This window comes from Nicotiana sylvestris, chromosome 8, assembly GCF_000393655.2.
Source record: "Nicotiana sylvestris chromosome 8, ASM39365v2, whole genome shotgun sequence".
Lineage (NCBI taxonomy): Eukaryota > Viridiplantae > Streptophyta > Magnoliopsida > Solanales > Solanaceae > Nicotiana > Nicotiana sylvestris.
This window is the reverse complement of record NC_091064.1, coordinates 128,108,742-128,124,699: the sequence shown is the minus strand read 5'-3', so window position 1 is coordinate 128,124,699 and position 15,958 is coordinate 128,108,742. Positions and strand designations below refer to the sequence as shown.

The window sequence follows — 15,958 nt, the reverse complement described above, 5'->3', positions numbered from 1 at the left end:
TTACCACAAACCGACCACCTCAACTTTCTTCACAATTCAAAACAAAACATGTTAGAATGGACTCAGTCGATCCTTATTATTATCAATATTTTTTCACCTTTGTTTTTCTTTTCTTTTTTTCATCATTTTTTTAAAACGGTTGATCGAACCTGATGTGGGTTGCCTACGTATCATGTGGGAACATGAATCAGATCTTGCGTAGTTCGGGAAGATCATGAATAAAGTAAATAAACCAACTTTTTTTTTTTGGATTTTGAACTTTTCGAAAGAAAGACATATAAAGAAGAAAGAAAATATTTTTTTGGATTTTGATTTTTCTTCAGCATTTTTGCAAAGAAAGACTTCTAAAGAAGAAAGATTTTTTTTTCTTGAATTTTTCTTCTTTTTTTTCCGGAATTTTGAAAGAAAAACTTTTAAAGAAGAAAGAAAATATTTTTGGAATTTTATTTTGAATTTATGAAAGAAATGCTTCTAAAAAACATTTCCGAATTTTGAATTTTCTTTTCAATTTTCGAAAGAATGAAAATATTTTTGTATTTTTTGATTGTGAGAAGCAACTAAAAGAAAATATATTTTTGTATTTTTAAAAGTTGGGGTCGTAAAGAAAAACTTTTCTAAAGAAGGAAGTAAAAGATTTTTTTTTTTTGACTTTTTAAAAATTGGGGGCCAGAACCGATGAGGTTTGCCTACGTATCTCACATCCGGTGAGAATCAGACCCGCGTAGTTCGCCCGATAAAACAAACCTATTTTTTTGAAAACGAAACTCCCTTTTTTATTGGCAAATAAATCTATTTTTCTTTTCATTTTCTCAAAAATTCGGCAGAGTTTCGACACTATTTGGACATTGTTTTTTTTTTCAAAATAGGCGATTAACTCTCTTTAACCCTCGTACCTCTATCTCTCTCTTCTCAAAATATTCAAAAGTCGGTCAGCACGCAAGTCCAAAGCAAATAAATGCACAAGTAGAAGCAAGTAAGATGCATCAGGATGGTCATTTTCATTTTTGGTACACCTGTGCTAGACAGACCCAACCCCTGTGTTGAGCCTCCAAAGTCAAATGCACGTGATGCAAACAAACGTTCCTACTAGGAATCCGGTATAAAGCTGAGTTATTCTAGGTTCATAACCTGGGTATTTGTTCTAGACTGTGTACCCGAGCGGACAACTCGAGTCGAGGAGGGGCTACGTACCGGGGACCCGCGGGATCGTCCGGCTTTGTAACTTGTCCGGTCTCTTTCTTATTTCAAGGTATGACACTAACAGAATAGGGAGTCTCGACCAGCAAGCTCCTCCTCGGAGGTAAGAAGAGAAGGGTTTCGGCACAAATTATATACAGTTCAGATAATATCAAAGCGGTAAAAACAGCATTTAGCACATTAGGCTCAAGCATGTAAAAAAATCAGATAATAGACCAAATATAACAATTTATCTAAGCTCGAATTCTAAACCCTGAACCAGAGATTCTGGGTTCGTTTCCCCAGCGGAGTCGCCAGAGCTGTCACACCTCCTTTTTCACCCGCGCCACCGCAAAGGGGCGCGGAAGGGAGTTTTTCCAATCAAAGGACAATCGAAACGGGATTTATTTATTTATTTCAGAGTCGCCACTTGGGAGATTTATGGTGTCCCAAGTCACCGGTTGAATCCCGAATCGAGGAAAAGAATGACTCTGTTTAACAGTCTGCGTACCAGAAATCCGGATAAGGAATTCTGTTAACCCGGGAGAAGGTGTTAGGCATTCCCGAGTTCTGTGGTTCTAGCACGGTCGCTCAACTGTCATATTCGGCTTGATTATCTGATTTTATACAATTATGAACCTATGTGCAAATTTTAACTGTTTACCGCTTTTGTTATTATTTATTCAAATAATTGCAACGTCGTGAGAATGCATCTCGAATTGCGCCACATAAATGTACCTACAATTTTCTATACGTTCCAACTTCGTTGAGATTTGGATTTGGGTCACATAAATGTGCACCCGAGTTTAGGAAGATAACATTATTAAATACGCGCCTAAAAATACTAACGAGTTGTTATTTTGTGAAAAGCCGTAAAATTCGCTATGCGGCTTGTCTCGAAATCTAAGCATTTGAAATCACTGTCCGTTGAGGGCCCCGCAGTTTGTGTATTCTTGTTTGTCGAGGCTCGTCTCATTCATTATTTTTTAAAGGAATTTGCAACGTCATGGACATACATCTCGAACCACATCACAATCAATGTACCCGTGATTAGCGACACATTTCGACTCCGTTGAGATTTGGATTTGGGTCACATAAATGTGCACCCGAGTTTAAGAAAGTAAAAATATTACGCGCCTAACAGGGACTAGCACGTTATTACTTTTGGGAAAAAGGCTGTGAAATTCGCTAAGCGGCCGATCCCGAGTTCTAAGTATTTAATATATATACAATCGTGAGGGCCCCGCAATCGGTGAGTTTTACTAGGCAAGGCTCATCTCGTTTATTTTGAAAGGACAATCCTACAGTGACTACATTTTCTATTCAGTTCGTCTCTAAAATAAAAGAGAAGAGGTCCTAATTAGTTACATGTTTATAAGCTCGTGCCTCTTATTGTTTATTAGATTAAGACAAATGCAAACGGAAAATTGCAACAAAGCTTACTCAAGGGAGGTTGTATTGTTCCTTATTCTATTAGTTAATAACACTAAAGTTGAGATTATGAATAGAACACGAGATTGACACCCAGTAATATCAAAACAAACTAACTATTCTTTGATTAATTTAAACTAACATTATTAGATGAATTGAACTATTGGAACTAACTATGTGTAATACAAAACCTTTTTTTTTCTTTTTACGACTTGTCGAAGAAATGCGTCAATGCTTAAAAAACTGACATTAGGCTAACATCAATCACTAACATTTGAGAATATTAGTTACTAACATTATTCACATTGCTATTTAAAATGATGCTACCTACTTAAACGAACTCACAATTTTAGAATTAGACCTATTAAACAAACGTACTGATTTTCATAAACTATTTGAACTTGTTTTGTGATATAAACCATTTGAAGTTGTTTCACGGATACTGAACAAAAGAATTAAATACAGTATATTCCATAACTATTAATCGCCAACTAAGATTAATTACAATTGATATTCCATGTTTGTGGAAATAGATTCAATCAGTCCGGTTTATGCATTTCAAAATCATTCCAATACATACTATGAAATATCAAATGAACTACTGCTTATACATCAAATTAAACACAAAGAAACAGTTATTTTCAAAAATCTCTTCCAACACATCTTTACTTCCTTTCCTTTAAATTTGAGAGCTGTAGAACATGTACCTGGATAACGGAAATACAAGAAGATGAAGGAGCAGTCAGCAACAGTAGTAACACAGCAAACAACAGCAACCCAACAGCAGCAGTTCAAACCAAATTCGAGGCTCAGAAAAATTTGAAGAAAACCAAACAAGCTCGAAAGAACAGCCCCAAAAGTTTGTAAAAGACTAAACAGCAACCACCAATGAAACAGTAGCCAATAACCAATAGCAAACTCAGGAAGAACCAATTGAAACCGCAACAGTACTAGTTCCTCAAATTACTGAATTTTTAAATGTTAAAAATTCAGCCTAGTCTCTCTAAAAAAAACTGAAAGAGAACTCGTTTTTCTTTCTCCAAAAACCAGCCCCCAAACTCTCTTTTCAAAAAAATCCCTCTCTTTTGGTCTTGAAATGACCCTATTTATAACCCAAAACAGGTATGAGCAACATATTTTAATCAATCCTTTTTTAATCTTTTCATACCATTATGTTTTGTTCCCCACTCTTGCATGCCTTGTTCCCCACTATTTAAAACAATGTATTAATTCCCACCATCATATGTCGTGTCCCCCATTATATTAAACAATGCATTATTGCCCACTACCACATGTCTTGTCCCCCACCATGTATTAAACAATGTAGTAATTCCCACCATCGTATGTCTTGTCCCCCACTAGGTATTATTTTAATGGGTATGGGAGATAAAAGTTTCTTGTCCCGAAAATGCCCCTGAAAATACTGAAATTTACCATTCTACCCCATCAGCTATATCCAATCCTCCTAAGTCAATTAACTAAACTTTAGCAGCTATAACCAATTCATCTAATCAATTTTCAATTAATAATCAAACCCTGCATAACAAACTCGCCAAACAAACTCCTAATCTACAACGTTCATGAATTAACAACAGAGTCAGATTCATATCAGAACAAACTTAACGGAACAAGCGAGTAGATTCCAATCACTAAACTGAGCATCAAACGAACTCAAAACAGTAGGAAAGTCGTCCAAAACGCACACACACACAATTTCAACGAATATGCAGTAGGAATATCATGTGAAAATGTTCAAAAATGAAACCACATATTAAAGCGAAACCAAAGACAAAGCAACAAAAAATCCATGAACGAACTATGGCTGACCTTTATGCTAACGATCCGACGTCGAACAATGTTGAACTTCCGATGAAACACAACTTCGTTCGCAACACTGTTTTGACGCTTGACTAACAGACACGGACTCGAACGGAATCCTCGAATGGACGGTGAAGTCCTCAAACCAACCTCAGCTTAAAACTGTTTTGTGTGTGTGCAAGTGGTTTCTGGTGGACTGGTTGGTGTTGCGACTAACTGGAGATGGAGTTGGGGTGAGCAGCTGTGGCTGGGAGATGGAGGGGTCGTTTAGGACGATGGGTGAGGCAGCAGAGGCGAAGCAGTAGCAGCCATGAAACTCGTCGCTTGGTTGCTGCTGGACTGTTGGTCGACACGAGGGATGATGGGGACGAAGAAGATGCAGAAGGGCAGCCATGGGAGCTGGAGATGGAAAGGTCGTAAGTTTTGGATTGAAGAAGGGGTGTCCGGTGGGTTTGAGTTGAAGAATGAAGGCGGAAACGGCTGTTGGTGTTAGGGTATGTTCAGAGGAAGTTCAGGCGGTCCCGTGGATGACGTTTTCCGGCGAGCTGCTGGGAGCGGAGCGGCGAAGGAACTGGAGTGAGGAGATGATGACTGGAGAGCTGCTGGATGGTGGCTTGGAAGGCAGCGACGGAAGTGCGTGTCCAACTAGGTTCAACTAGTCTAATTTCCATGAAGAAGAAGGGTTCTCTTTTTGGTTTTTGAAGAAGAAGACTCGATGGGGGGCTGGCCTTTTGTTTTCAGCGGCTGTTTCGGATGGTTGTTCTCTTTTGGAAGATCCAAATTTCAAATGGGTGTTGCGGCTGATGATTAGAGGTGTCTAGGGTTCTTCTAGGGTTTTTTCTCCATTGTTGTCTTGTTGAAGAAGATGAAGGAGAAAGAAGAGGGGGGCGGGTGGTTTTAGAGTTTTGGGGTTGAAAAAATGAAAAAAGGAAGAAGAAAGGGGGGGTGTTTGTTTGGGGTTATGGGGCGGACCGGGTCGGGTCGACCCGGTGGGGGTTATTTGGTTTGGGCCTGGTTGATTTAATTTAAAAAGGTGGCCCAATCCGATTTTCTTCTTATTTCCATTGCTTCTTTTTTCTTCTTTTATTTTTTCTTAAACTAAAACTAAATTCTAAAAATCCTAAATTATCCTATAGAACTAAATTAATTTATAAAAATGCTAATTAACTCTCAATAACAATTAACACACAATTAAATAGCAATTACGATAAAATCACAAAATTTGGACATTAAATGCTAAAACTACAACGTACATTATTTTTATGATTTTTTGTTCTTGCAAAACAAACTTAATTGCTCCTAATTGTAGAATCAAATCCTAAATGCAAATGCGACATATTTTTGTATTTTTTATTAATTTAACAAATAAACATGCACGGACAAATACAAATAGTTATCCAAAAATGCCACGAAAATTCTCAAAATTGCACACAAAGGAAAATTGTTTTATTTTGAATTTTTGGGAGTAATTCTCACATAGGGCATAAATCACGTGCTCACAACAGTCTTAATCATTCAGTGTTCAGACCTAGAGACATCATATTAATCATTCAGTTATGTATTCAGATTCAGACGTCTGAATCGTAATACACATCTTCATATTCAGATGCAGACGTCTTAATCTTAATAAAAACAAATGAGGCCTAAGTGTCTCATTCCTTTCCAAAACTTCTCCGAACCCGAACCAACCAACCCGATATCACATAATACAGCTGAACAAGACAATAAGAAGTAGAAATAGAAGATACGGAGCGGTAACTCATGAAACGACCGGCCGGATCATTACACCCCACTTATGGGATTATACGAGTATGTTGTTATATACTAAATAAATTGTGCTTGAAATCACAAATGAAGAACTTACAAGTTTTTCTTGTAGCGAAAAAGTTACAGATCAGTGAAAATATACTTATAAAGGAGAAATTAGAAGTAACAATAATTATTCAAATTACTGTTAGGTGTATGGGTGGCTTAATTGATTAAATTAAATTAACTTACAAGCATAAAGTGTTAAATACTACTCCATCACTTTTAAGTGTTAAAAGTGATTTTTATAAATAATCAATGAAGTGCTTGTATAAAAATGTTGAGACGGATAACAACAAATAATCTGTGTTTACCTGTCTTTGACAACATTAATAATCCTAGGGTTCAGGTTAGGTATATAATATAAAGTGTAATTGGGCAAGTATTTAGTTAGTTAGGAAAAAGAACATAGCAAGAAAAGATTTGGACAACATTAAACCTAGGGTTCACGTTACATGTAATCATGTATAAGGTGCCATTTCTTTTTCTCTCCAATCATAACATCCAATTTCTTTCTTCTTGCCCCCAAAATCTCCCGTTTTACACTTTCAATCCCAAAACTTAGCTTCTTCTGTCTGAAACTCAATCTCAATGGCAAAGAAATCCAAAGAGAAGCAGAAACAATCACAAAATGAAACCTCAAATGCTTCAGATATTTTCAACACCCTTTTTGGAGCAACCCCAACAGATTCAAACATTGATTCACTGTTTTCTGATAACAATCCCTTCAGAAGAAAACCTAATAATGACAATCCCACAGCTTCCCAAGAACCAAAATTAGGTGTTGTAGAAGCTTCTATTGAGAATCAAACTGATGGGTTTTTTGAAAATAATGATTCTGATTCTGCAAAACTCAAGAAGAGGAAGAAAAAGGATAAAAATGTAATCTTGGATTCAGGGTCTGTATCTGAAGAAGCTAATGAGGAATCAAATGGTGTAGTTTCTGATGTAATTTTGGGTTCAGAAGCTAAAGAGGATATGATAGGAAAATTGGGGAAAAAGGAGAAGAAAAAGAGGAAAAGAGATGAGATTGAGGCAGAGTACGCGGCGAAGCGATATGGGGTGGTTGATATGGAGGCGGAGGCGGAGAAAGGGATTGGAGAAATGGTGGTAGGAGAAAAGAGGAAGAAGATGGATAATCCAGAGAATATGATGGTCTCAACTGAGGGATTTGATGATGAGAGTAAACTTTTAAGGACTGTTTTCATTGGGAATTTGCCTTTGAAGATCAAGAAGAAGGCTTTAATGAAGGAGTTTGGGAGTTTTGGAGAGGTAGAATCTGTAAGGATTCGGTCTATTCCGTTAGCTGATGTGAGTATTAGCTACTTATTCTTTCTTTTATGTGCTTTAGGTGTTAAGAATTATGTTTACGTTGTTTTACCTTGGAGCCTGATTCTGAATGTTACTTCTTTTGGCAGAATGCAACTCCAAGGAAGGCTGCTATCATTAAGAAAAAACTCAATGATAATGCTGACAGGTTAGATGAACACATTATAACGTTATGGTTTTTTAATAGTTAAATGGACCTCAATAGAGCCGAATTGATACTGAGGATTCACCAACTAATTTGTGATTGAGGCGTCATTCGTTGATTGTTGGTGATGTTTTTTCATGATTATTGTTTAGAAAATTGGACTACGATATCAAAGTTAACTGATCATGTGTATGGTTGATAGTAACACCCTTTCTGTTATTGTAACTTTAATGGGTATGGGAGATAAAAGTTTCTTGTCCCGAAAATGCTGCTTTTTTGCATTGATTGGTGTATTGATATATTTCTTTATATCTGATTTCCTATTGTATGATAAGGTTACTTGGTTGTAAATGCAGTGTTCATGCTTATGTTGTTTTTAAATCAGAGGAATCTGCCCAGGCTTCTTTGGCTCATAATATGGCAGTGGTAAGCTTCTCTTACAGTTGATTGCTCCTTCTGAAAGAAACTCTTTTTCAGTAGTCAGATTGTTGGGAAGTTTGCTCATGGTACTTATCTATATAGGTTGAAGGAAGACATATCCGAGTTGACAGAGCATGTCCGCCACACAAAAAGATGAAGGGAGAGAATAGTGCACTCTATGATAACAAAAGGACTGTTTTTGTGGGTAACCTTCCATTTGATGTGAAGGTCAGTTACTTGAGGAGGCATACTTGTTACTGTTCTAATTGGCAATTTTCTTTCTGTCGCCCACAATTTGATTTTGTTCATTTCCTTGCAGGATGAAGAAGTTTATCAGTTGTTCTCTGGTATGAAAGAGTTGGAGTCGAGCGTTGAGGCTGTTCGTGTGATCAGAGATCCCAATACTCTCCTAGGAAAAGGAATTGCTTATGTTTTGTTCAAAACAAGGGTATATATTATCAACTTCTTTTGCTTTCCAAATTTATAATTGCATTAACATTATTTTTCTACATCATACTCACTTTGAGGTGATTCAGTCTTAAAAGTTGGCACTTTGATTCTATAGACAAGCTAGAAATTAGCTGTAGATGGAAATAATTTTTTTTTTTTTGCTTTAGCATCATCTGGGTCCTCTGAATGATGGATACAGCGGAATAATATTGTCTACCAGTTTGGAATCAAGGCTTAGTTGATTGATTGCTTTACTCCTCATCTGGGATTAGAAAGACAAAATTCATTTAGTTTCATCTGGGTAAAGAGAGTCAAGTCTTAGTCTATTTAGTTTCTTCATGTCTAATTGCTGTACTAACTTACAAGGAGTTTAAGATTTGCGATACGTGCTTCATATTACATAGACGACTATTTTAGCTGTTGTTGGCATGCATCTCCATCAGTGTAGGTGTTTTGCAGTTTTGCCAGTCTTTTCTGCAGCCATAAAAACAATTATTTGAATCTATCCCTTGAGTTGTCGTTGAAACTGGAAGCTTCTTTCCATTCCCTTTTAAGCACTTTCTTTTGGTAATGAGCTGGCACCAATCTGTAAACCTCTGGCATCAGCTAGGCACCTTAAATGGTGACAGTTACTTTCTGGGAGAATGTGCAAGGAAAGAGAGGGGGAATACCATCTTATAAGTCCCGAGCTCTGGAGCATCAAATTTTAATTCTAGATTAATTTCTTGCTTTTAGTTATAGTACTTTTAAGGTTTGCATAGACAAGGTATTTTGTGGTTTTGGGATTTGTTGTGGGACATTGGTTCTAGTAAAATAGGCTACTTAACTCTTTGGGGTTATTCAATTTTTCCTTTGTCTCGGAAGAGTCAATCAGCTTTTCCCTGGTCACTTGGCCACTTCTCAAACATCACGACTTGTTATCTGGTGGACTTTATGGATGAAATTACACAAGTCCTTTAGTTGCTTTAGTTTTTTTTTTTTTTTTTTTTTTGGGATACCTTTTCAATTTTAATGTTATTTTGAAAAGTTACAGATAGGAATATCTACCCCTATTTTGTCATTCTCTCTAACTTAGCAGCAGTCCCTATTCAATAATCTAAATTTAAACTTAAACTTCTGCGGCTTTATCCCTTTTTCATTATATAATGCTACCTTGTACTTATCCTCTCCTTTTATTATACTTCTTGAAGTGACCCTATCAACGTTTTTCCCTTTCATTTGTGCATAAGCACTGAAGCCTGTAATTTACATGATCTTTTACAAAATGTAGAAATCTAGCAAAGTTCACCCCTGAAACTTTACTCGCCTTCTAGGGACAGGAAGGAATGAGTCAAGGAAAGATGGAATTCCTTTCTTTCAAACAAGCAAAAACTAATGGATACATATTCTTGAGTAAATATCCCTTTGGCTCTCTCCCGTACTGGCGGAAATTGTGCTGACAGATGGGATAAATAGCAAATTGATCTATCTTCTTGGCTTTTCAAGAAATTAGACCATAGTTTGTTCAGATGTAGCTATGAATGTTCCAGAACGAGAAAAAATTTCTTGCCTCATGCAAACCTGCATTTAGAGGGAGGTGAGAGAAGAAAGGTCCCATTTTTGTTGATCTTCAGGCAGTAGAAAGCAGTGTTTTGGATAGCGTGCGGCGACAAATAGCGACAGTGCCCACTTCATTGAGGCGAGAGGCGCGCAGCGAAGCGCTCTCCTTTCTGATGTGAAGCGACAATTTATACAAAAACATAAAATATATATATATATATATATATATATATAACTAAAAACTCAATAATAAATATATCAATTCAAAAATTAAAAACTCAATAAGAGAAGAAGAAGAAGAGGAAGGGAAGAAAGAAAGAAAGAGCCTCTGCTCTGCTGGTCGAAAAACAGAGCACAAAAAAAAGACAAGAAGAAGAAAAAGGAAGAAAGAAAGAAGAAAGAGCTGATCACTGAAGAAAGAAGAAGAAAAAGAAAAAAGAAGAAGACAGCAATGGTCGAAGTCGAAGAAAAAAAGAAGACAACAATGGTTGTTGTCGCTGAAGATGAATCCCAAGCCCTAATTTTTCTGTTGCTGAGAGAAAGGTCGCTGAAGGAGAAGAAGTGAAAAACCCAAGCCCTAATGTTTTAAGTCGCTGGTTTTTGCGCCTTTTTCTTCTTCTTTTTTCAAATAGCGACGCTACAGCTCGCCTCTCGCTACACAGGCAGAGGCGCTCGCCTTTTACAATCGCAATGCAACAAAGCCAAAATAGTGCAGGCTGCTCGCCTCGCCTCGCCTCACGCTATTAGCGCTGAGGCGAGCGCTATTTATAACAGTGGTAGAGAGAAAATATTTTAGTTGAGGTGGTGTGCAAATCAGCCTTATTATGGGATTTATTGGAGCCAGTTGCCCAATAAACGGATATTTATTAGTCTGGCGGTCTTTTGCAATCCTTGGAATGTCATCTTTGATACTATATATCATTCTTTTTCTATATGGTTCTTTTATTAAAGTCAGTGAAGCAGTACTTTGTTACAAAATATCATAGAAGGAATAATAAAATTACCTACAATAGAAGGAATAATAAATGAGAAGAAGGGTTCAGTTTCTAGGACTATCTTTTTGTTTTTCCTTTTATAATATTACAGAGTAGTCGGAGTTAATTATTTTGTAAGCATGTTATTTGAAGATAATATATCGTAATGTCTTAGATGAGTTTCACTAATTTTTCAGTAGCTTTTAACCCTGGTTGCTTAAGTTGAAAGATAATTTGTTCCTTATATATTATACTTGGGTTCGCAGGATGCTGCCAACATTGTCGCAAGAAAGCGTAACTTGAAGCTACGTGATCGTGAGCTGAGAGTGTCTCATTCTAAAGCAAATTCTACTCCATCTAAGAGGAAAAGCTTGTCAACCGAAGACAGATTCAGTTCTCCGGCAAAGAGGTTTGCAGTACATTCAGCAACACCAGGCAGTAACGGTAAGATGAAAGCAAAGGCTGCCATCTCCTACCAGGGTATGCGAGCAAGCAAATCGGGTGTGCAGAAGAAAACTCAAATTAGGATGAACGACCGAGGAAAATCAAAACCAAAAACACAGATATCGCAGAAGCCAAATGATCGCATAGCAAAGAGACCGTCTGTTGCTGCCCGAAAAGCAAAAGCACTCAAGGCTGCCTCCTCCGGCTTGAAACAAACTGGGACAAAAAGGAAGCTGGACAACCGAACACCTGACACTGCAGGCAGAAAGAAGAAATTTAGAAAATCTTAGGTCTTGTATTTGTCCACAAAGTTGTTATACATGAGATAGTGTTCATTCATATGTTCACTTCTCGGATTGTGGCTGTCAGTTTCATGTAGAACTAAATTGTGTACAACTTGCCCCCTCATTAACCAAAGTTTACACTATTGATTCTGTTTTCTGTCTGAGATTTCTAGATTGCTGTTCACAGGTAGTAAACAGTCGTCCAAATTTCAAAGTTCCAATTGATGGCTTAATGCCATTGTTAAACTTTGCGATTATCTTCGTTACCATGCTTCAAGGCTAAATGAATAGCTATATGGTGCTTTGTTTTTTCTTTTTCTTCCTTTTTCTGTTCCGTACAAGACAGTAGTTGGTTATACGCGGGTAAGACGCGGATAGCTCAATGTAGGAATAGGGTGTCATCCCCTGGAAAACATATGGCCTGCCTGGTTATGGTTAGTTCAAACTTCAAAGCAAAATGTGTTTCACTCACTCTTTCCCCGGATAGATGGCCAAGTGTGCAAACCTGAAATTTTTGATCTACCTTTTGCTCACTTTTCTCAGCTGCAACTCTGTCAACCCCCCCCCCCTCCCCCCCTTCCCAAAGGTCTAATTGCACCCAAAATTAGCATATCCAATTGTTTAGCCAAGCTTCTTGGAGGTCAATGATGCACTTATCTATGCTACATATGAAACTTATTTACCCTACCTAACCAAGTTTTAACTTATTAACATGGTGATATACAATTACCAACTATATACATTTTAAAATTAAATGGGATTTCATTAAGTACCGTATATCTAATTTATTTTGTTGCAATTTATTGTTGAAATTTGTCCACATTGTGTATATATTTTATAATTTTTCAATTTGCCCAAGTGTTCTACAATTGCAGATTTATTGTAAAATAATTGTAGAAATTTTGTTTGTTGTATGTAGTTTGTTAGTATGTTTATTTTCTGTTTAATTTTGGTTCTCTTGTTCATAGGAATATTGAATATATTTTGTGTTGTATGTTGAATTTTTCAATTTGCTTCACACGCATATTAATTGTATTTTATTTGTAAAATAATTATGGATATTATGTATAGGATTATTTTTTAAGATATGTTCTAATTCTATGTTAAATTGTAGTTTTCTTGTTTAATATGTATACGAAGTTGTCAGTATATTGTTTATACGTGTGTAAATATAGCACTGTCAGTTTTGTGTAGGTAATTTGTAGTTTTGTTGTTGGATTTGTATATTAATTTGTCATTACTTTTTCTGGGAATTGTCAATATATATTGTTATTTGTGTGTAGATAAGTTGTAGCTGTATTATTCTTCTGTATGTTTTTATGCCTTTTATCATGTTAAATTACATATAGCTTTTTCCATGCAGAATCGAAAGTTTTTTGCACCGCCTGACCTAGAGTATGGCATCACTAGATGTCAAACATTATCCGACCCTGTTGTTTCTGCCCAACTTAAGGTGTTATTATTTGATAGGGGTAAAAAATTATTTAAGAAAATATGTTTCGGGCACTTTCTTAACATGCTCAAAATATGTATACAAAATCAGACCATTCACCTTCTGATGAAGAATGAACTGAACACAGCTGGGTCTGATTTTTTTCCAGCAAATATAAAGGGTCAGAGACTGAACTTTGGGCTGAGGGAATTTGGTCTTATTACCGGCCTCAAATGTGTTACAGAGTAACAGACCTTGGGTACACTCCTCAATATGATAGTTAAACAATGCGCTCTTATTCTCCAAACAAGGAAAAAAGTGGAGAAGTAGTACCTGCAAAGAATTTGTTATATCCCATACTTTAATATTAGGATAAGTTGTAGTAATCCATATGAGCTTGAAGGGATTAAGACCATTCATGAGATTATACAGGATTTGTGACTATGTTATTATAAGATCCCGTAAGTTTACCAACCTTGATACCGTTAGATATTATATTACTGTGATATTTTTTTTAAGTGGAGTATTTTAGTAAAAGTTTTATAAGTATAATTATGGATAGTTACCATTATTACTATTTTCGGATATGATAAATTATACTCATAATATAACAAAGTTTATGAGCTTTTCTTTATCGTAAAGATAGAAATTATTTTCACACAAGAAAAAAAGTTATCTTTTTACCATTTTAAGAATTAAGCGTACGAAAATTTTAACTCGTTATATGAGATTAGAAAAATTAAAAGTTGAGAAAATACATGTATTTTTACATGGATGTTTTAATAAAATAATAGTGTATGTATTGATTTTATATAGTACCACATGACCATGATAGTAAGATGTATAAAGTGTGTTAAAAGTAAGTAGTTTTTAAATAAGTTGAGATAATTATTAATTATATGGGTAATTGGTTGATTATTAATTAATGGCAGATTAACTAGTTAATTAATAATTACTGGATAATTAATTAGAATCTTGGATAAAGCCTAAAAAAGACCTTAATATGGCAGTCCCATATGGTCCATTAAGTGACTCATACACGCAAGCAAGGTGTCAGATTTTGGGGACAAGTATGCTTGCTAAGCATTGAATATTCTAGGTGGCAAGATCTAAAAAATGTGCACCAACTTATCTCATTTTTTGTTGAAGAGAAGGTTATTAAGAAACGTTGTGTTGTACGACATTTTTTTGGACTGCTTTTCTTAAAGTAAGCAAAATCCCTCCCCTAATTAGTAATATTGTCCATAGGTCTTAAAGTGAGGTGCTAAGACTAAGATTCATTCTCCAATTCAAGAATGAAGATGTATTATATCCAAAAAAGGCTTCAGCAAGATAGCATCATTAGCAACGTGAGATTCCACAGTTCTTCAACAATTTAAAACGTAAGACTTCATAGGTTCTTCGGCAATTCAAAACATGAGATTTCACAATTATAAGGGAGTATGGTGCAATCTTTCTCAAGAATATCATACAGATTTTTCCCTAATCCAGGTATGTTAAGGCTAATCCTTCTTTCTTTTGGCATGATCCAAGCAACGATACGTAAACGTAATGTTATTCCATAAAATATTCTACTCTTAGAAGTTAAGGATGTCTACGTTATTCATTCCTATAAAATGTAATTCAAAGCATGTCTAAGTATGAGTCATCGTGTCAGAGTTTTGCTACAGACTTATGGGTAGGCTGACCTATCCTATTTGATGTCAAACAATCTTAGAGGCTTTGTAGATAGAGGTTCATTTTGTACAGTATGTCAGAGGCCTTGATGGGCCATATATATTTATGTTTTAAGAACGATGGTTCAGTGATACAGTGTTGCCCACTTATAGTTATACATTACGAGTTGTGGTCATGTTGGCCCATGATAGTTACAAAGAAAATAAATGTTGCAAAGTGATTCGCTCAGGCCAGTGCGGCACCGGGTGCCAGTCACGCCTCCCTAGGTTTGGAGCGTGACAAAATTGTGTTAAATCAGAGTAGGCTAAATGATGAGGATGCAGTCAAGCTATGTATTATGTATCTTATAGAGTTCTTCCTGTTTGATTCAAAGAAAGAAAATGGTTTGATCGACTACTTCTGCTTCTACTTGACTGACTCAGGCCAATGTGCAAATTACCCATGGGGTATAAATGCTTATACACATTTGCTTCAGTCTGTGAGACATAAGTTGAGCCCATCTGTACATTTTTACCTTCTTCGAGGGTACCCCTCGCGATGCAAATCTGGTTGTATGAGTGTTGCTCCATAGCTAACACAGATATTGCAATAAGGGTTGGCCATTCGATCCCCGTATTCTTAACTGGACAACAACAAAGGATAAAATATGGATGTTTACATTAGAAGAGAAGTGATCAAACCATCTTGGATTAGAATAAATTTTCACACTCTATCTTACTAATTTTGGGGTGCTCCAATTTTGTTCGTGAAGAAGAAGGATGGCTTTATGCGGATGTGCATTGATTATAGACAGCTAAACAAAGTTACAGTCAAGAACAAGTACCCATTGTCGCATTTTGATGACTTATTTGACCGGCTACATGGTGCTAAAGTGTTTTCAAAGATTGATTTGAGGTCAGGGTATCATCAGTTGAAGATTCGAGACTCAGATATCCCGAAGACTGCTTTCAAGACTCGTAGGGCTGCTACGAGTTTCTAGTGATGTCCTTTGGGCTGACCAATGCCCCAACAACATTTATGCACCTGATGAACA

General features: G+C 36.3%; 1 protein-coding gene across 1 annotated transcript; it reads left to right on the top strand.

Moving 5' to 3' along the window:
- The first annotated feature begins 6,619 nt into the window (after positions 1-6,619).
- Positions 6,620-11,959, top strand: LOC104242573 (nucleolar protein 12). The gene is made up of 6 exons (XM_009797650.2): positions 6,620-7,542; positions 7,650-7,708; positions 8,062-8,131; positions 8,228-8,353; positions 8,445-8,573; positions 11,355-11,959. The coding sequence occupies exons 1-6, from the start codon at positions 6,823-6,825 to the stop codon at positions 11,820-11,822; spliced, it is 1,572 nt and encodes a 523-aa protein (XP_009795952.2). The 5' UTR covers positions 6,620-6,822; the 3' UTR covers positions 11,823-11,959.
- The last annotated feature ends 3,999 nt before the right edge of the window (positions 11,960-15,958 follow it).